Source organism: Dromaius novaehollandiae, chromosome 15 (genome assembly GCF_036370855.1).
Source record: "Dromaius novaehollandiae isolate bDroNov1 chromosome 15, bDroNov1.hap1, whole genome shotgun sequence".
Lineage (NCBI taxonomy): Eukaryota > Metazoa > Chordata > Aves > Casuariiformes > Dromaiidae > Dromaius > Dromaius novaehollandiae.
In genome coordinates, this window is record NC_088112.1 from 3,648,239 (window position 1) to 3,670,252 (window position 22,014).

At 41.0% G+C, this 22,014-nt stretch overlaps 1 protein-coding gene across 7 annotated transcripts in view; it reads left to right on the forward strand.

Moving 5' to 3' along the window:
• The window catches only part of FBXW11 (F-box and WD repeat domain containing 11), an 82,145-nt gene that overhangs the window by 18,934 nt on the left and 41,197 nt on the right, over positions 1-22,014 (forward strand). For all 7 annotated transcript variants that reach the window (XM_064520816.1, XM_064520817.1, XM_064520818.1 and 4 more), the window contains 2 exons: positions 20,208-20,270; positions 21,379-21,604. In XM_064520816.1, coding sequence (XP_064376886.1) covers positions 20,208-20,270; positions 21,379-21,604 — 289 coding nt within the window. The remainder of the gene's footprint in view (positions 1-20,207; positions 20,271-21,378; positions 21,605-22,014) is intronic.

The following is a 22,014-nucleotide window of genomic DNA, read 5'->3' on the forward strand; positions in this document are numbered from 1 at the left end:
AGTCAGTCCACTTAAGTTCAGACACTGGATAACATGAATGTCTTGTCTTAGAAAGTGACCTTTTATTGCAAAACCTTTCCTCTTGCCTGCAAAATGCTGCCCCTTGAGTTCTGGCGGATTTGAGATTCAGTATTAACTTTCAAAGTTTCTTTTAAAATACAAACGTGCTTTTTTTTTCCTGTTTTGTTCAAATGCTTTTTCAATTTTGAAATACTATTTAAAGAAAAAGATTAAAAAAAAAAAGCCATGACCAAGATAAGTGTGTGGATGAATGATACAATTTGTAGAAATCGGCACTAGATCATTACCAGATAATGATTATAATAGACAATTATAATCATGACAATTCAGGTCACTGGGGTTGTTGCCTGTCTTGGGAATATTTCTAATCTAGTACCAATATCAGACCTTTCTGCTCCCTTTCCTTGATCCTCAAAATATACCATCCCATTGGAAAACAACATTTTTTTTAGTGGGAATTCTCAAATTTTTTCCCCAGGGACCTGATTTGTTGCCAAGGGCCAGAGAGACCACAGGCTTTTTCAGCAAGCAATTATAGTTGTTTTCAGCTGGGTAATGATGTTGGAAATAACAGGTTGGATGGAGACTGGTGGGATGAGCTGTGATCAGTTCAGTGCTGGTTAATGAATCCTGGTGAGTGATGTGAGCATGGAAAGCGGTAAGTTTGAAACTGCTGCTGCCTTACCGGCATTAGACTAGTGTTTGGTGCAGACCCAAGGCTGGATGCCTCGGCTTTTTTGGTTAATTTTATTACCTCCTTTCTACCTGACCTTTGAATTTGTCACTTATCCCTACCCGTACTAAACAGTTTGACCCTTTGAGAATAGGAACAGTTTTGCTGTTAGTGACTGTCTTAAATGGTAGCTGTGTATCTTGGTTTCATGGACCGCAGGTGCTGGGGAGGAACAGCTGCTGGACCCATGTGCAATGAACTTCAAACAGAATAGTCAATCTAGGTGACGTCTTACTAAGCTGGCGAGGCTTGTGTCGTTTCACGTACCGGACTGGGGAATTGCACGGACTCTTACTGGCGAATCGAAGAACCTTAGGGCTGCCCCAATTTCTTATAAATCAAGTGTTTGGAAATTTCTCATCAGTCAGCATATAATGACAAATGAACCAGGTGTTCTCCCCAAGCTGACTTTTTATTAAACCAGTATTATAAACAGAAAATACACATAAAATATTCAGTGGAAACAAGTGATAGTAAATCTGTTATAAACCATTTTTTTTCTTCTTACAGTGTCTCTCACTAGATACATAGTGGTTGTATACTTTAAATTGAACAGGTGAAAGCTCAGACCAGGCTGGGCAGTGCATTAGTTTATGCAGAATACATTATATAGTCCAAGCTTCTTTGATGGTATTGATTACAGTATAAAATACAAAACAGTATTTTAATAAGCGTACTGCTTTATACACAGGAATTTGGAAACCTGTTACCACACAGATGTTGCCTCATATCTAATTAAACAGCTAATGAAGCTGTTATGTCTGGAGATGTCACATCAAAAGATTTCTCAAACATAGGGATCTATATTGTTTTCAGCAGTTACTATAGATCACTCAGCTTTAATGAAAACCCAAATTTGCAATACCTGTCAATTAGTGTAGGCTTTTTGCTGCATGTGCCTGTGGAAATAACATTTGCAGGGTATTTGTTACTGTAGATTAGTAACAGTTAAGTGTTAACAAATTTGAGCAATAAAGCACATTACTGCAAGAATATTCACATTGTTCAGGTTGGCGGAGTTGCTTTGAAGTTGCCTAGGATTCTTTGTGCGCGGAAAGCAACAATTTTGTGCGTCCAGCCTGTTTTATGTCAGGAGGTTTCGCGTGTAGGAGTTTCACCCTGGCGCTCGGCGCCTCTCTGCGTGTTGCAAGTCCTGGGTGTTTCTGCTGACCCAACTCTCCTGCTTGATTGCTTGGAGAATGATGAAGGAAAGAGGGGGATTTTGTAGAACCGCAACCGGGAGTAGGAGGTTTTGAATCTTTTAGCAGCATCTGTGGTTTTTGTTTTTTTGTTTTAAGTGGTTCTCCTTTCAGGCATGTAACTCAAATACTGCCCTATGGGGAACCTGAAAATGAAAGTGATGCCAGCTGTCCCCCAACCCCTTTTTTTCTTTTATCTTTGTTTTCTGACACTATGGCTGGCCTGTTACTGTTTTCTAAGCTATGAGTCCACATGTAAAGACAGGGAGGGCAGATGTGCTAACAGATCTTTGTTCCTTAACACACCTTCAAACAGAGTAGTGATGGTTAATAGTAGGTTTAAGAGGGGAAATAGTGGAGCCCTTCAGGTCAGTGATGCACATGAGAGTTACCCGGGTTTTGATTACAGTATAAAATACAGAACTATATTTTAATAAGCGTATTGCTTTATACACAGCAGTTTGGAAACCAGCAGTCTGTGCTGTGTGTGTAGAGCAGTTAGTGTTTAGCCCAGAATGAGAGGGGGGCAGTAGTCTTAAATTTGAAGCGGAACTTCTGCAAAAAACTTTTATTGAATCTTAGCCCTTTTCAGAACATCTGGGCTTCAGGAGTAACCTAAGATCAGCCTAAAAGAAGAAAGCGGATGTTAGGTTTACCCCTGCATTTTCACAGTACTATTAGCAGTCATAAAACTTTACTAGGGTCTAGGACCCATTTTAGTATTTAATCTGCTCTCCTCTGTTCTGATCTTCAGCATATTTCATATTATTTAGAAATAAAGTTATTGACACTTAGTATCACTTAATACCTTAGTGTTGAAAGACACAGATTAAATGATAGTTCATAGTAATTAGAAGTACTACACATTTTGAGGCCTTATTTTTAACTATTTAACTTGAATGCTGTTTTGTCCCGTATAAGAAGTCCACTTGTTCCACCAGAGGATCTTGCAACACGTTCCCATGGGCTTTCTCAAACATGAAACTGCCCCAACTCCTCCCCGGCTTCACAACCTGTTCATCCAGCGGTCAGCAGGCTTGCAATCATGTTCTTCGCCTATCCTTTCTCTTTGGCTTTGGCGCAGTGGGGTCTCCAGTTGTATGCGTTTTCTTTGCTCTACGTTTTCATCCCGACAGTACGTGTGCTGATGTTGGGCAGGCCATAGGAAAGCGGCATTGACTTAGATCTGCCAGTATCATTCCTCTTCATAGATTAAGACACAAGTATATTGATTTACCCTCTGTAACTGGAAGCTGTCTTCACAAAAACGTAGTCTGAAGAGCTTTTTAAATTGACTAATACATAATTTATTACTGCTCAGAAGAACTTATTTTGCCAATGGGAAGTGGAGTTATGAAGCATTAGTGTTTTAGTATTTGTTTCGTACAGTAATATTCCCTGCAAAGGAAATTTTTTTAGCATTAAGGAATCTCAGCACTATTACTGCTGAACTAGGGCACAAAGGAGAAAGTTTAACCTTCTATTTATTTATTAATAAGGTGCAATTTAGCATTAACTTAAGTTCCTATGTGCTATTCTTTATTAGTTTTGAGCTTCTGTTGCTTGATGTTATGATTCAGATACCCAATGGGAGTATGAAAACAGAAGCTGCAACTGGAATAAATCCTATTTGAAAACAAAGAATTCTCATTTACCGGCATGAGAGCTTCAGCACCCTTATTTTTATAGCAGTGCTGTCATGCTCGTAGTACAAACTCAGACGCAGACATTAAACAGTATTCTTAAAATTACAGTGAGTGCAGTAGACACATCCTACTAAAACCTTTTCCTGCAGTGCATGAAATCACAAATCAGAAAATAGCCTGTCACTGTGTAGTCTGCATCCTTTTGAAAATGCTATTCTTCTGTGCAGCTGTCGAAATGAATTGTAATAGCCTGGACAACTGCTTTTCTTCTGTTAGGTTTGAAATAATTTACAAATGCTTCTTTGACGTGTTTTCTGGTATTTTGCCTCAAAACAGTGGGACTGCTACCATTCCCTTTTGGAGAGAGTCCAGCAGGTCCATTAAAAAGAAATGCATATTGGATTCCTTTTTCTAAAGGAACATAATGTTCTATTCAATAACTGAAATATTTTTGCTTGTCCCTCTATTTTAAACAGACTTCCTTCTGACATGGAAGGCTTTAAAACAAAGCATAGTATTATAAAAGCAGTTAAACATATCTATACAAGTAGGCCTGTTCTTGTTTTGTGCAATGAGATGGCTTTAGGTCTGAATTACTGAGTCTGTAGATCTGATATAAAAACATTCATTTTTCTCCCAGTTCAGCAGCGGTAGTACTTCCCAGTATTGATCTTTCTCCTAGCTGAAGCTTGAGTAGTCTTCTCTAAAAATTAATAGCAATTTGGGCTTTGTCTTCAGCAGTTTTTTCATAATTTTATCTTTTTTCAGTTCTTTGTTGCAGACACTGAGGACTGGTGCAACAGCTCAGTTTGGTGTTAGTTGCATTTTCTGCAATTGCCTTGTCCTCTACCTTCTGAATTGTCAAAGTGTTCAAATGTTAAAACATCTCACTGCTTTCACTTAAAAGATTAATTATGTAGACAACTCTGGTTCCATTTTCCCATAGTAGGATGGTTCATAGCTATTGAAGTTTTTTTGCAAAGGGCTTAATGAAAATACAGGTGACTAATTATTGCACTTTACCTAGATTTGCTTCATGTAATTATACTGATATTTTGTATTTATTGTGTCAGTGTTAAAGACTGAAGTGACCTGAAAGTGATATAGACACACAGAATAATTTGAAGGAGACCTCTGGAGGTCATGTAGCCCAACTCCCTGCTCATAGCAGGTCTAACTAGATCAGGTTGCTCAGGGACTTGTCCAGTTGAGTCCCAAACACTTCCAAGGATGGAGATGCCACAGCCTTTCTGGAAAACCTCTTCTAGTATTTGACCACCCTCAAGGTAAATGTTTTATTCCCTTATGTCTAATCAGAACTTCACACATTCCGAATAGTCTGTGGCCTGTCATCTTGTCGTCGTGCACCTTTGAGAAGAGTCTGGCTCTGTCTTCTCTGTATCCTCTGCTCAGGTAGTTGCAGATAGCAGTACGATCTCCCCTAAGCTGCCTTTTCTTAAGGCTGAGCACACCCAGTTCTCTTGTCCTCTCCTTGCCTGCCCGGTGCTGCAGCCCCGACCACCAGGTAGCCTCTGCTGCATCATGCTTCCGTGCATCCCTGTCCTTCTCGTAACGGAGAGCCCAAGACTGGGCAAAGTACTTCAGATGGGGTCTCACGAGTGCCAAATGTTGCTGCTCTTGCTGTAGTCTCTTGTTGTGGCAGCAGTTTGTTGCAGTGCTTCCTGACGGTATGGATGTGGTTTGTCGCTAGGTTTTGACACCGATTTGATAAGTAGATGTAAAATGCAGGGTGTTTTATTCTAAGCACGATGTATGATTTGAAGGAAAGTGTTACGATTCAGTCATCATTTGTATATCTGAGTGCTTTAATTTTTACAACTTTAATTATTAACTAAGCCTGTGTATTCTTAGGGGCAAAAAGAGATCTAGCCTGTTTATTGGATCAATTCATATTGTTTGTTTTTAAGCAGAAGAGAGTGGTTGCTTACTAGATTGCTCTAAATCTTAGCTGGTGAACTATTATTGAGCTATAAGCCAGAGCTCTTCCTCTTCAGCTTCCGTAACTGAGGCGGTGAAGTGTGTTCCCTGATGTCAGAAGACTAGCGTACGGGCTAAATATCTGTAAGTTTTAGTTCCTGATTTCCCCCCGCCTCTGGAGTGCTTCTGCAGTGTTCAAGTTCACGAATGTTTTCATGGGACGGTAGCCATGTGGTTCAGCTAGACACGACCTGCGTAAGCAACTCATTAGCTGACGAATGCTTCTGTTGAACGGATCAGGTTGTATTTGTTCTCGTCTGCGGGAAGATAAACAGCAAATAGTGAGTGCCGGCTGGGAGGTGAGATGTGGCTGGTGAAACCGCTTTGCAGGTTAGGGCCGTTTGCAGTGGGCTCTCCAAGGTGGTGCTATTTTGAGTGTCTGCCAACCACTAAACTTCCAGCTTGTGGGTGTTTTTTTTTTCTTCTGTCCTTGCTGGTATAAACAACTTAATATCTATGGGTGCTTTTTTTGGACTGTGTTTTCAGCAGTTTACAGGGAGAGCTAAGGATCACACTTTGTCCCCAAGCTGCAAGCTTGCCTGAACAGAAGAACAAATGCTTTCAGAGGCCTGTCTGTCTTTCTTACCAGCTCTTCAAGTTTTCAGGTGTAAATGGTAGTTGGCGGGCAGTTCCCTCACCTTTCCCTTTTCTTCAGAAGTCAGTATTCAAAAGTTAGTCAACTATTTCAGTGTAATACTTATTTGGTTATCTTTATGATAGGAGGCTATATGAGAGAGATTAGGAGGAGGTGGTGGTAGTTCTTTGACTTCCTGCTGAGACATTTCACTAAACTGCTGTCTTCTGCAGAAAGGGCTGCTAAATGTAGAAAAAGAAAAGTAAGCCCAGAGATCCAGTCCTTATTACTTTGGGTCACTTGCTAGCATAACTTCTGCTTTTAGCTCTTTGCTAGTGTACCTTTTGGAGATCAAGATCCATCTGCCCTCAGATTGGGAAGGGTTTGCTCCTACGGAGGCAAGTGCATTTCTCAATTATGGATTCGTGTATCAACACAAGATGCTAGACCTTGCCTCAGCAAGTCCAGAGCCATTGATTATAGCTGCAAAAGATAAACATCATTTTGAGCATAAATTTATGCTCCTCTAAAAAGATAACACAAGCTAAGCCTAATGTATTTCATAAGGGCAGGAGCCCTTATTCCTGATGTCTGGTATGATGCGTCCGCAAAAGACTGATCTTTGAGCGAAGAGGTGTTCTTGCTAGCCACACCTTCATACTCGTGCTTTCTCAACCCCTCACGGGAAAGAGGAGATTTTTGCTATCTGATCCTGTTGTGGTGCAAGGAAATTTGCTGGATAAACTGCCCTGCTCTTAAGAACCTGCCTTCTAATAACGCCATGCTTGTGTTGGGAGCGAGTAGAATCTTTCCTAGGAGGAGAAGATGCACAACAGTCTACTCCGGATATATTTGATATAGTCCTGTCCCTTGGAGGTGTTTGGTCTGTCTCCTTTGGGAAAAAATTCAAGGAAACAGGAAGAGTACTATCAAATATTTCCCACCAGAGTTGACATTGAACTCGTCCAGTATCTTCACACAGCGCCAGCAGACCTCTTATCAAAAAAGTAATTGGCAGGATGATAAGATTCCTTGCTTGTGAGGGATAAAGCAGCAGTCTTAATGTCAGTATTAATACAGTTTTTGTAAGTATTAATAACCCAATTTCTGAGGGACACTATCATAAGAACATTCATTCTGTTTGGTGTGAGAACTGCTGCCGGGGGTGTAGCAGGGAGGCTGTTCCTAGGTTTCTTTGGGCCTCTTCTATTTTCAGCTGATGAGTTAGTTGTTCTGCAGGTCTTCAAGGCCATGGCATATCACAGTCTTCACGTATGTGCTTTGATTTTTTTTTTTTTTTGGAGGAAGTATCCAGGTGATTGATGCTTTGAAATGTTGGTAGAATCCAAATGAATAGAAGGAAACTTCCAAGTCAGGACAGCTGTTTACAAACCCAGGCCTGAGTGAACTTCACAAATACCTATCTGATAAGTATGAATGAACTGGTACAGGAGAGAAAGAAGGAACCATAACCAAAGCCTTTTACTTTGGACAGTATTGCTATTGCAAAATAGTCACATTTGCAAAGCTCTCACTACAAAAAGACATTGCTTTGGTGCAGGTTGGTGTCTCAGTGCTTCTGACATGTGGGTCTTATGGATAACTTAAGGCAGCAGAGAGACCTCTAAAACTTTAAAAGCCCTAGAGGAATAATTTTGTAGTAGTCTTCTTCATTGCAGCCTTTTCACTGGTCCTGTATTAAATTATCCTGGATGGCATTACATTGGCCTTTTTAGAGACTCTGAGCTTGTTGCATCTGAACTCTTTCCTTTCAAATTCTTAAATTTTCTCATTCTTGAAGTTTTCCATCCGCCACAGCACACAGCTTTTTTGATACTGTTATTATACAGGCTTCTTGCTCGGGGTGATCTGAACTACACTTTTTGAATAAACCTGTTTTTTTCCCCCACCTATTCCACTTTTGGTTTTGTTTTTGAATAAATACTAAATTCTCCTACTATTGCACTGAAAATTTAGTATAAAATGCCACTGTCTTTTGACGTGTCTGTGGAAACTTCAGCTGTTTCTCTTGGTTAAAGATCAGAAGTGAACAATTCACATCCAGGATCTTGCACTTTAACTGAAAAATGTTGAACATCATTGTACCAAATGTATTAGGGCCCTGCATTCAAAGAGAAATTTTAATTTGACAGAGAAAATGCAAAAACCTGAAGTATTTTTTTTTTTAAATTAAATGACTTTCAAAGTATATCATGGAACCATTGGGCAATTATTTACCAATGCATAGCAATGCACTTTGAAGTTCTCTAGATGTATACAATATTTGGCAGCTAATAATTAAATACCCTGCTTGAAAAATCACTTAAGGATCAAATGAAGATATCTTTAAAGTCGTGTATATAATTGCAGAGTTTGTGTGCACGTTTGAATTTCCTTTGGAAAATCGCAGTATTTTCCTGTTAAACTTTTTATTGGAGATGATTGAAGCAGGGGATTTATTCAATCATATAATACTGGAAAAATATTTACTGTTGCAAGTATCCAAATAGAGAGCTGAACACTTAAGCTCAGGTTGTTACAGCAAATCTGATATGAAAGTCTCAAGTGCGTAAACAAGTGTATGTCTTGAAAAATAGTAAAAATGAGGCTAAATACCTTTGAATTCGGTTCCTGGATAGTAAAAATACAAGATGTCGGGTGCTCCTAAGTGCAGCTTGTTGGAAGCAAGACACCCTTGGAGAATCCAGCTCAGGACGTAGCAAGCACAATTAGCGCTCCGCTTAATGATGTTCCTTTGCTTCAGATGTAAAAGAAATACGCGGTCGTTTTCCTATTGAAGTGCTACCAAACCCAGAAATAAAGAGAAAATTGTTGGCACCCTGAAGTGGTCAGTTTTGGTCTCAAGGCTTAGTTGCACAATATGTTTTTTGTTTTTTTTAAGTTTACTCCTTTTCATTTAAGCCTGCCAGTACAATGATACGGCGTGCTGTAATATCAACTGAATCACCGATGTGGTACAGATTATTTTTAATCTTCCAAAAAGAGGAACTCGAGATATTGTGCAAGTCTTCCTCCTGTTCTCAGATCCTTTTCTGTAGACTTATAACGTTACGCTTTTCTGTTTGAACCAACTGTAACATAAAGCTGTAGGGAGAAGTGGTGCTGGCCAGGTAAGCCAGGAGCATTTAGAGACCCGCTATGTAAATTAGATGAAATCTAAATTATGTAATTGCTCATTTCTTTTAATACCTAGAGAAGATTGGCACTTGAATGAACAGTATCTGGCTAAATCTAGGCAATGTTAAGTGGATATTTGAAAAATGCTATGGGGATTTTTGATATCTTCTGTTACTGAAGGCTTCTTTCTTTAGCTGAACTTAGTATGCAGTTAGGTGATTTTTTGAGCTTGCAAAAAGATTGTGTTTCAGACAATTAGGAAGTGATTAAGATTTTCTAATTATAATACCTCTTTGGAAGAAAAAAATGGACTTATAATGGCACATTAGTCTTGAAGCAGCTGACCAGTTTTAGGCTTTAGTTTTACTGAGCACTTCATTGGGGTGGCTGCTCTTTCTGTATTTTTTGAAGGGCAAAGATGTTTCCCCCCCTCCGCTTTTCCATCTTGCAAAAGACAACAAATAATTGAAGCTTTAAGATTCGTATTTTCCAACTTATGGATTTCTCTCAGGCTACTCAGTTTTTTTGAATAAGCTTTTTATAACTTTTAGAGGAAAACATTGCATAGAAACTCTTCAAAGCCTAATTAAAGTCCTGCTGATCCTTGGGGAGGAGCAAAAACCCAAGAACGGGAACAAATTCTCATGTAGTTCTGGGGTACAGGGAAAGGAAGAAGGGGTGTGAAGGAAGACCTGCCAAAGTGGGGTCTTAGAAAAAAAATTGAGAAAATATGTGGGCATATTTAAAGAGAAGAGTATGGAGCATTCGAGTGAAGCTTATAGCTTCTTCTGACTCTTGAACCCTAGTGAATTAGTCTTTAATGTCAGTGAGTCTGCTGCTGTGGGCAGGCAGTTTTTTGGAATTACTTCTTTGTTAACAACTAATTCTTCAGTTACCTGTGCTTCATGTGTGATACGTGTCCCTGTGTTTTCCACTCGGTCGATTTTCTGAATTTTGAAGTATTTGTACACTGCTCGTTTTCTTCCTTCTGTTCCTTTTTTATTGTTTTCATCTGGAGTTAGAGGTGCAGAGAACTTTTTCTAGCTCTTAGGGGAAGAAAATGAATATAAACCCTAATGCAAATGGGTCTGGCTATGGAAAAAGAATTTATCGGATTTTGAAAGAAATGCTGTGATCTGGATCGTTTTAACTGGTTGAAGTTGCTATCTCTAATTCTGATGCCCATTAATGTCCTGTTCTTCATACAGCTTCTTAATTGCCCTCACGTTGAGTTGCGCTTGTCTTCTGTGTGGCACATCATGGTAGCCCTTCGGACAGGAGTCATTTTGTGGGGTGCCAAAAGCATAAATTTGAATCTAGGGGTAACTGTTGAAATACTTTAACTTTGCCCAATGCAGTAAAGTTGCAAAAATATTTAATTGTAATATAGGTTAGTACATTTTTAATGAATCTAAAGCCATCATATGATGACTTGATTAGCAGCTTCTCCTAAAATTGACTTCTGAGATGCTACTGGTGCTGCCTTTAAACAGCAAAATTTTTAGTAGGGTTTCTAATTGTGTAGGAGAGTGGTGTTTTTTCTTCCTTTTCTTCCTTGAAGGTAGTATGGTTTATGGCTTTCATAGACACACTGTACCACATGAAGTATAATTTGAGTTTTGCTTGCACCTGACCCATGATGTCTCCACATGCACAACTTTTTGGTAGTGGTACTCCATTTGAGGTCGTTTGCTGTAGGAGGTGAATGCAAGACGGTTCAGAGCTTTGAAATTTAAGTGCTGATTTAGTGTGCTGCAGGGATGCAGCAGCTGAAGCATCTTGGCCACTTAGGAAATCTTTGAAGTCAGATGTTTGTGGGCTTAAATTCATCAGGTAGCGTGGTCCTAACACATGTGCTGATCTGAGAAATGCAACTTTCAAATTAGCTCTTGTTTTCCTTTTAAAAGTCCTATATATGATCTGTGAGTAGATGAATGAATCTTAGGAGGCTTCTCTTCATCTACTCAGGAAGGAAGAAAAGTTGTTACAGTTGTAAATCAGTATTTTCCCCTCCAGTTTTCATTTGTTCATGATAGTTTTTTTTTAATACAGAAAATAAAAATTAAGGGACTTTTTTTGCAAGCAGTGAGACCATTTCTTGTCTAGTAAATACTAGTTACTGTTTCCATAATACAAAAAAAAAGTTTCACACACCTAAACCTCCCAAATGCCTAACAAAATCTGTTTATTTTGGTTTTAGTTAATTCTCTGTATAGATAATATTGAAGTTTCTCTTGAGTTTTAGGTGTAGGGAAGAAAAACTTTTATTTCATGATGCATTAGAAGTGCAGGTAGGCTCTGGCTCTAGAGTATATTGGTAGGTATGCAGAAAAAATAATTAGATGAAGCATTAGCAAGTGAGCTTTTGTGCAAATACTATAATAATACTTCTGGCTCAGGACTTGCAGTAACTTCTCTTTAAATAAAAGAGGGGGAAAAAAAGCAAACCAGTATCTTGCTCTTAGCTTCTGTGTACCTTGCTAGAGCTGGTTTCTCACAGCTGTGTTTCTGGTGCTTCTGAAGTTAGAGAAGCAGTAAACTCTGTTTTACTAAAAGGGCTTCTCTCTCGGGGTATTCGTTACTGCAGAATCTGATAGTTGTGTAAGTTAATTCAGAAGTTGGTGGGATATCTAGTTTTAGGAAAACGATCGCAACCGTTTGCAGCAACATCAATAATAAACCTGATGACTGCTTTGATATACTATTGAAGTATTGAGATTTTCTGCTCTGGGCAAGAATGTGGATTGCTTCTGTATCACACATGAGTATTATCTGCCTAGAAAAGCTTCTGTGAATGTCGAGTGACTATATAGCTAAATGCAGGAACTGCAAAAGCTGAGATTTTCATGAGCTGAAGGGATAATTAAACCCCTTATTAGGGTAGGAAAGGGCTCTAGAGTCTGGCTGGTTAGAAAATAAGGCCAGTTTTTTATCTGAAGGAAACACGATCGGTACGTGACAAGTTTAACTTAATAAATGAGGGGAACAGAGTGTATGGAAAATGCTGAATTCATGCCCATGTCGGAAAGCAGAGAAATAGCTTGGTCCTTGCTGATGGAGAGCAAAAGCGACCTGCTGCGATGCAGGTCTGGTGTTTCGGCGAGCATCGCTGCTGGGCTGCTTACTGCCAGCGCCTCTGTTAGACCCTAGGCTTTTTATTCAAGTTGGCTCGGATCTCCTTAACTCCCAGCTTGTGCATAAAGCCATTACCTTCGGTTTTGAGGAGCAGGCGAGGAGACAGTGGTTAGCACACGGATGGGCATAGTCAGGGCTCAGCCCGTCTCTGCAGCGATAAATGGCTTGCGTGATGTACGGGTTCAGCGCTCGGGGCTGAGTCACCAAATTGCTACGGTTGCACAATGCAGTGCTGGTTGTCCTCCTAAATACACCCTGCTCGCCTGTGACCGCTATAAACAGCGCTTGCTTACTGGCTCTTGGCTACAGGCGCTCAGAAACCGAAATGGGAATTAGGGTGTGTTTGCAGCAGTTATGCAAGGAGAAGTTTAGGCGTGATCCCACAGTGCGCAAGCCCTCCCCTAAGCAGCAGTCCGAAAGCATTGCGTGTTTAAGAAGGCATGGACAACTTGAATTGGCCTAGAAATGAAAAACAGCTTCCCGTCTAAAACAGCTATATGTAGATACCTCTCAGAATTATAATAGTTGTTTTTCTCTAGTAATGGCTATTTGCTGAATGAAAAATGTAGGCATGCTGGAAAGCAGGTGATTATTTGGGCAAAAGCAGCAGTCAATTTTGTTGTTACATCCTACATTGACTAGTAGGTTTTTTTTTTGTCCGTTAACTCGTGTTTTTAATTTTTGGGAGAGGGCTGTATGCTGTTTCTGAGGTTCTAAAAGCAGCCGTGGTTTCTAAGGTTCTCCGCTGGCGGCTGTGCTTTGCTTGGTGGAGGGCGAATTACCGAATTAGCTGCTGCAGTGGGTGAAACATCAATGGCTTTCTGATGTTTTGTCTAAGAGTTTGCAGCCCCAAATTTAGCGAGCACGTTTGGATAGTTTGAGACTGTGTTTTATGAACGCGACTGCCTGTGGAAAGGATGTGCCACCACCAAAAATCCTGTGATGGAGTAGGAGCTCTTCCTTAGTATTTTGTGGAGCTGGAGCAGCGTAGTAAAACTGACTTTTTTTTCCCCTGTTCATTTCAGTGTGTAATTTTAGGTTTTTTTTGTTTGTTTGTTTGTTTGTTTGTTTTTTTAAAAAGGGCATAGTTTAGTCCTTGTGGACACAACCCACCCACCAATCTGACTCCTGAAAGGAGCTTTAAGTCAGACACACTAATATCTACAATATTTAGGTGAAGAGTGACCTGGGATTTCTTACTCTCAGCATAGAGACAGGAGCTGGTGCCCGTTCGTTACTGGGGGCTCTTCCCGATCTTGACAGATTTCTGTGAGAATCCAGCCCCTGCAAGGTGTCACACTGGGCACCTAAAAGCATTAGGTATCTCCTGAAAAGCATCGAGTCCACAGCTTGTGGTCAGACTGCAGTGTTTGTTTTCAGACCCTTACACAATTTATATTTAAGGTGCCTGCTGGTACTGAATTTATGCTGCCTTGCTGTGGACTTTTTGGTGGTTAGTCAGGGACCAAATAAAAACTATGTCTTATTTTTGGTATGAGATTTTTTCCTAATTTTGCCTTCAGCTGTTGGATCTTGATAGACTCCTAGTATTTCAAGTGTATTTTTGTTTGAACTTCTAGCAATAACCGCACTAAAATAAAATCTGACAACTAGGAGTTTAGCTAGCTAGAGAAGAGCTCCAGTGGACGGAGCTCGATCTGTGCAGGTACCTCGTGCTTATGTAAACGGTATAGTTTAGGCTGACATAAGGAGTTGTTGATGCAGATGTGTAGCAGACATGTCCATGGTCAGCAGGGTTAGCTCTGAAGTTAAGAGACTCCCTTCCAGTTGATGAACCTCAGCGCTTTGTTTTCAAACTGCTTCATCGTGGCTATGGGCAGCGGAGGCAGAGTTACGGCTGCCATCAGGTGTTTTCCGAAACTCTATTCGGAAAGTTGTTTGGCCACCGGCTCCGTGTTTTTTGTTTCTCAAGGGATATTTTTTGCATAAGGTTGTGACTTGATTATCAATATATTTAGAAAGAAAGAATACAGATTTTCTCCTGATGCGGAATTGGTGGGGATGGCGCACGGGACCATCTCCTAGAGGCAGCCGGCGTGAGGTTCACCCTGCAGCTTGGAGGTAGGACGTTGCTGGTGCCGGCTTCTCCGGGAAGTCAAGCGCCTTTGTTACCCCTCTTTGAATAACTGTCGGTAACTTTCGAGGCTTACCTAGTTGATACAGAGTTTCTCTGTACCCTTCCTCCCTGTCTTGGCTATGGCTATACTTTCCAAAGGGAACTGTTTGAGGTGCTGAGTCTTTGCAGCTGTTAGGAGAAGCAAATTTTGGCGGCGGCCACCTATTTCTGACCTCGCGTTGGGAACTGCTGCAGCGTTCTTTGCGTTTCTCTGCAGAACGGGGTGTGCGGGTCTGGAGGGACGTGGTAAGTAAGGGATTTTTGTCCCTGCCGTGAGAAAAGCTGATTTGACAGCTTGTGCAGTTTAGATTAGCAGTTCTCCAACTTTTATTTGTGCTTGTGCTACAATATATTTTATTGATAATCTTTCAGGAGTTAAATCTCCTCCCATCCCTGATCAGGCATCAAGGTGGTGTTAGCAAACCCTGTTAAGCACGTTCCTGGATTAGAAAATATTGGCGATTGCTTCCTACAGAGAGACTTGCCTTCCTTTTAAAGTGCCTTAAACCATTCAGGCTTTTCTGGCAGTGTTGAAAGCAGGAAGGCGTTTTCATTGCTCTTATTGGTAAGGCCAGTTACCCTGTTCTCCATAGGGTCCCCTTCCTGGCTCGAGCCTGTTGTCGCATGGGATGCGGGATTCCTCCCCTTGTCTGGGTGAATACAAAATTGATATCTTCAGTAATCCGTGTGCTGGCAGAGCTTAGTGTTTAGGAAGGTGATTCGAGTATACGCAGCATCGACTTAATCTGCTGTGTTTCGCTCCCAAGTATCCAGCTATGTATTAGCTACCATTTTTTACCATTTCCTCAACTTCTCTAAAGAAAGAGAAGACATAATTTGCTAAAAGGAGTCAAAGCCTATTAATCTGAACTGTTTGGGTTGGTTTTGCTATTTTAACTGAAATGCAGTCTCCTGAAATCTTTTTCAATGGGTGGGAATTTTGTCAAAAATTAGATTTTTTAAAGACAAGCTTAGCCTTTAACTCAGATCAGAATTACTAGTGTAGTGTCAAGGGGAAGAAAATATAAATTCATTTTATCTACCGCTTTCCCTTTCGTTATGGCTGAAAAGATGATAATCAAAGCCTGCTATTCCTTATTTCAAGGTAGCACAGCTGCTTTCCGCTTCTCTCCGAGGCTGGGAGTCCATCCTTTGGTAGCAGAAAGTTTCTATTCAGAGACCTAGCGATGTTGTCTGCCTTGCTGCTCCCAGTACCCGCGTGTCTCGTCCCCATTCCCAGGGTTGCTGCTGTCGCTTCTGTAATTGCTCTGTTGCTGCTGGCACCAAAACTGGGTTACGGAGCGTAGCTGCACCGGCCTCTTGCTGCTCAGAGTCGATTAAGTGTCTGAACCGCGCTCCCCGTTCCAGAAGCTTGGCGCAAACCTGAGCATTGCCCGCTCATAGCTAGCGCAGGCGTCTGGTTAGCCAGCACGGGTTTGGTAGACTTCTGCCGGCGAAGATACAATTTTTTTCCATACGCCTCAGCAGGGAGACCTGCATGGCGGGCTGCATGCCCTTCCTCTATAGAGTAACTTCCATGCTTGTGCACCCAACATCGTATGTACGCGGGACTCATATACCAGAAACGTTCCGGAGTTTATAGTTGCTCCTGCGTGTCTAAGGATCTTAATTAAAACTGTGATTTCTGAAGTTGTATAATGCCTGCAAATTTTTTTCCCTTTTGGGGAACATCCCTCGTTATTTTTATTTTGGAAACTTTGTAGTCTGGCCTCCTAAGGAAATGGGCTTTATATAATTACGCAGCTTGTCAGTACCTCCCTCTCCCCAAATAACTCCTGAACCTGCTAGCCATGTTCATCCACATCTCCTGGACGGGCGGAAATCCCCAAAACGTGAGGCACTGTGGAGCAGAGAGGTTAGTGAAAGCTTGACGTTACTGCAGAAGGGGGAGAGGAGCGTAGGGTGCAGGTCTGCGGGCACCCAGGCCACTGCAATTCTGCAGCCTGTGGAGCAATTTGTAAATTTTACTGCCGTTGCAGGTTTTACCGTCAGTGAGAATGGAGACAAAGGCTTTTCTCAGGGCGACTGCATTCGGTCGGGTATAGTTATAAGGTGGTGGCAAAACATCTATGCTTAGACGCGTTGTTAATACTTCATGGTTGCTGCTGTTGCTGATAGGGGATTGAGTGCTTATTCAAGGCTGGCTAATTAAAGAATGACAGCTGGTTTGAAATATCGCTCTGCTTTTGCAAGAGCTGTGAGTAAGTTGACAAGAATTTCTGGAAAAATGCACTTATCAACAGGATTAATTGACAATATTTAAAGCTAGGCTTTCGTTGGGGGAAGCTGTTAGGCTCTGGTGGCCTTGGGATAACAAATCAAACATGTTGTTTCCAAATCTGCAAGCGCGGGTCAGTGCTTGTTGTAGCTGCTGGTGGCCTTGACAGAGTAACTGAAGGAGAACTCCTCCGTTGTATCAGGTCTTCGTCCTGTTTAGCAGCAGAGCTGCAGGGAAATGCAGTCGAGTCGACATTAATTCCAGTTTAACGCTACTGGGGAAACCCGTGGAGGAGACGAGCGTGGTATCTGTGTGTAGAGGGTGGGTGGGGTAAGCAACAAAGTACAGATCAAGAGACGAGAACAGCGTAATGAAGGGGAAGTTTAACTTGTAGATGTGTATCTTCTTTCTTGCATAATAGCTGGAGGCCTTCCCAAGCAAGGACAGTGATGCCAGCTGTTAGGAGTTTTGCAATCCTGTATTTGCCAGGCCCTTTGGATGTATAGGACAGAGCAGAGTCTCCTAATTGCTTCTTCCAGACGACAGGACAGTATCCACCTGAGTCATCACTTACTCTTTGGTTAGTAGGCTTAAGCACTCTAGAGATGCATTAGAGCCTGGGTACAGTGTGTAAATTCCTTATGAGTTAGCACGTATGGGATCTGGGGAGTAACAGAACAAGTTAAATATTGTATGAGACAGAAATATAACTTATTAGGAAGAGAAGGTGGAGTAGGGAAAACAAGCTGTATGTTTGGGAGTAGAAAAAGGGAAAGAATGAAGGCTTAGAACCTTCAAGCTCTAAAATATGTGGAGTGAATTTAGGATGGGAAAACAGGAAAAAACACAAATAAGCACTGTAATAGATTCCAAGTAAAAATTAACACAGCTGTCTGCTTCCCAGTTAAACATAACCAGAATAAATGCAAAGTTAAACTTCCCGCCTAAAAATCAATCTGTGGCCCAGGCGTTGAGAGGACATGGCAGTATCTTTTGGCAGCACTATTACATATGCCACATAGCCTTTTTGTGGACTTTTCTTGACCCGAGCTACCAAAGAGGCTCAGTAGAACTTAGCAGATGCACACCAAACACACAAACTTGCTCCGCAGTCTGTACCATGGTGTAGATGCTGGATGATGTCAGTAGCATTTGCAACATTGCACACTTCGTATTGCAGTGCCGCTTGCGATACAGCTGTATTATGTGTTCCTAGAATGAAAAAATGCAGCATCTTGGACAAAGGTCTTAGCTGACAGCCTAGAAAAATGATCAATGAACTCAGACATTTCCCAATTAAGAAGCAGAAGAAAGCAATGTAGCCTCAGCATGACCTACCAAAGGAAAGTTGCACTGGGGCTAAGCTGATCTGATGTGGGGTTTCCTGGGAGAAGTGAAAGATCTCAGAATATCAGAGTAATTGGGGTTGGAAGGGACCTCTGGAGATGTAGTCCCACCCCCCTGCTCAAGCAGGGTCAGCTAGAGCGGGTTGCACAGGACTCTGTCCAGTTGGGTTTTGAGTGTCTCTGGGGATGGAGACTTCACAACCTCTCTGGGCAACTTGCTGCAGTGCCCGGTTACCCTTACAGGGAAGGTACAGGTCTGTGTTTCTTTGGGGCTGGTACATAGGGTCATTGGGTGAACTTTTCCTCTAGTCTCTACTGAATACACTGACCCAAGCTATGAGTATTAATGGGAAATTTTAAATGTTGGGTGTTCTCAGTAGTGCTCCTGTTCCTTGCTCTTACATGATATTAGCTCAATCAATGCATTTTTTTATCCTTCAACTAGTGGAAAGCACTGTTATCAATGTGTAGGGACTTTCATGTAGTATTTCTACATGTTTAATTTTTAAAGTAGAAAAAAAAATTAGTATCCTGGATAGGTCCCTGGTGCCCTGTTTGCTTTCCAGGGTGGTTTGATGTAGGCCGGGAGAGTACCAGTAAGTCCACAGTTAATCTGTGCTCTCTCTGGTGGCACTGTGCAGAGGGAGAGCTTGTTCGCAGTAGTGCTGCTGCCTCATGAAAAACTGGAGGGGTTCCCAAGAGATTATACTTTTGAAAATGTGGGCAGCGTGTTTTACTTTTGCAAGCGTGACTGTTCTGTATTTGCCCAGAAGTACTAAAAAAATGTATCTGTGGAGTAACAAAAATACCTTTACTCCCTTTGTTCCTTTTTGGGTTCCTTACTACCCAACAGGGGTAATACTGTTAATTTTTCTTTTCAAGGCTTATTTTTTCATGTGGTACCTTCCTAATGCATGAAAGAGGGGGGAGATGAAGTGGCCAGTGTTTTTGAGGTGTAATAGTGGTTTGGATAGCGGTGGTGTAGCTGTTAAGGGCTTGATCTATAATCTGATGGCAAAAGTAAAGGAATAGCTGTGATGTTTTGTCATGTTTTTTGGTTGAATATATTGTTCCTCTTTCTGCCGAGACAGCTGTTAGAGAGGGGAAGAAGGATAAAATAAATATAGATTATGTTTTAAGACACTCAGGCTTTCGTGATAGCCCCTCTGCCAGTTAGCCGGTGGTTCCCAGGCATGAAAGACGGGGAGGGCAGAGTTGGCAGGAAGCTAGGTGAGCAGGACCTGCAGAAGCCCGGAGTCCCAGAGAGCATCTGGAGATGAACGGTAGGTGTGGTGGTGACAGCAAAAGTGAGCAGGTAATAGAGAAGGGAGGAAACGAGCTAAAGATTTTGAAAAATTGAAGTGAACTCCAAAAAGAAATCTTGTGGGTTCATGTCTAGGCATCCTTACATGTCTAGTTCTTGGACAGAAGGGAAGGAAGCAAGGAGCAGGGCGGAACAGCTATGGCGTGGGGAGAACACTAAGTCAGAGTGGAAAAAGGTGGTCACCGCCAAGGGATTGTAAACCCAAACGGGCAGTAGATCACGTTCTCTGCAGAGAACGGTCCCTCCTGCTTCCTGTGGTGAGCTCGAGCTTACCGCAAGGAAAAAGAAGTTGTCTTCTGTTGCATGTAAGCAGGGCATAGTGATTTTATTCCTTTTATTTTCAACTAGATGAATGCAATCTAACTTTGGCAGAATGTGCAAGTTGATTACTTTGACAGGTTTAATTGCTTTGACCTGAGTAGGTTGAAAGTGAATTTATTTCCCAATGAGAAAAGCATCAAAAGGTGACATGAAAACCTGTCAAAGGAAATTGAAGAGGGGTTGGGGAGTTATATTTACAGTAAATAGAATTGATAAACATGTCAGTTAAAAGGGGGGCTTATTGACAATACCCAGATTTTGTGGCTAGAAATCTTTGATAATTCTGTTCACTAGCGAAATGGGCTTATCCGTTTGATTTGCTTTTCATAAAGCACAGGCAAAGAATTGCCATAGAATAAAAAATAAAAATTTGAATCATAATCCCTTTTCTCCTAGAACACGTCAGTAATGGAGGATCAGAATGAAGATGAGTCTCCAAAGAAAAATACCCTATGGCAGGTAAGACTCACAGTCTCACAAAGGTAGTTGGTGTAATTTTCCATGTTCCTGCTTTTGAGAAATCTCTCAAAGGCTTGCTTCTGCAAATGCATAATCAGCCTTTTATGTAGTTGACTTTGTCATCATAAAATTAGCTCAGTCTTCAAGTGAAGGATGACAGTGAATAATACTGGATGAATGACTAGATCTTCTCAGATTTTGTATGTTTGCACTGACCTTGAAATGGTGCGTACGATTCAAAGGGTACTTCAGAATGCAGCTCAACGTTTCTGAGCACGTAATCGTCATTTAAAAGAAAAAATTCAGCACCTTCGTGTGGCGAAGAACTGCCACGAGTTTAATTTGGAGAAGCTTGGGAATATTTCAGAGAGCGATAGTTGTTCCCCAGGAGCCCTCTTGGTCTCTTGAAGGGCTCAGATGAGCCTGGCATGGATCTTTGGTTCTCTTTACCCATTAGTAATAAGCCCTGGGGTGGCCTTCTCTAGAATTCTTATTTGTAGCTATAATTCTCGGCATTTAGCTAGGGTTGCTGTACAGCTATATAAAAAATAATTGTTTATTCTAATTACATTTTCATATGAAAATTTTCATGAACTGCTTCTCAAAAACTAAAGAAAGCCTTGACATCATATAATTCTCGGTGTTCGTTAATGGGGCAAGCAATTCAACACCTATGCGAGGGTCTTGAATTCTTGTGCCGATTAGAGAATTACTGTCCAACTTTTCTATATGGGTGCTGCGGGAACCTGTAACTCATTTGTGGGTGCAAACTGCAACATGCAGCAGAAACCACTAGTTTAGTCTGGAAACATTTGTTCTAAAAAGAGTAAGTTCCTTGCTGTTTGCATAGCGAGAGGTGAGAGAAGAGAATAGTAAGAGGTAAGAGAAGCCTTTCAGTGTAACAGAGAACTTAAAATTATGCACAAGGGCCTTTTATTCATCCTCATGTGATAGATGAAGCCTTTGTGGTGTGATGGCTTTAGCAATATATTTCAAAATGTGTTGATTACTTCTCTGTAGCTTCTCACATTTTCTTCCTCAATAGAGCTCTGATAAAGCTGTTCATATTGTTCATATTTAAATAGTGACTTTCTTTTTCTAAAAATAGATAAGTAATGGAACTTCATCTGTGATTGTCTCAAGAAAAAGACCATCGGAAGGAAATTACGAAAAGGAAAAAGACTTGTGTATTAAATACTTTGACCAGTGGTCTGAATCAGATCAAGTTGAATTTGTGGAACACCTTATTTCACGAATGTGTCACTATCAGCATGGACATATTAACTCTTACTTGAAGCCCATGTTACAACGGGACTTCATCACTGCGTTACCAGGTAATTAATACTCATTTTACAAGAAGTGGGTATATAAATACAGTCTTTTATACTTTGGGGTGTTTGCAAAGTTTTTCTTTAATATTCTTCAGATTTAGATTGACTAGGAAGCATCACGTTATTTATAGGACACAAAGAAGTGTAGGAGGATACCTTAAGTCACTCACTTCTGTGATTAATTGAATTGGCCACTGGATGCCAGTGTTGTTCCATGTAAAAGCAGTTTGAACAGCATATTCTAAAGAATAACTTGTGTTTGAATTGGGTCTGAGTTGCAAGAGTTGCATCTCTGTAAGCTCTGGTCTGGCTTTCTTTTTCATTCCAAGCCTATAGGTGTAGAAAATATTACATGAGTGCATCTGTGAAGCCTTTATTACATTTTTTTTTTTTTATTATTCCTGTCCTTAATT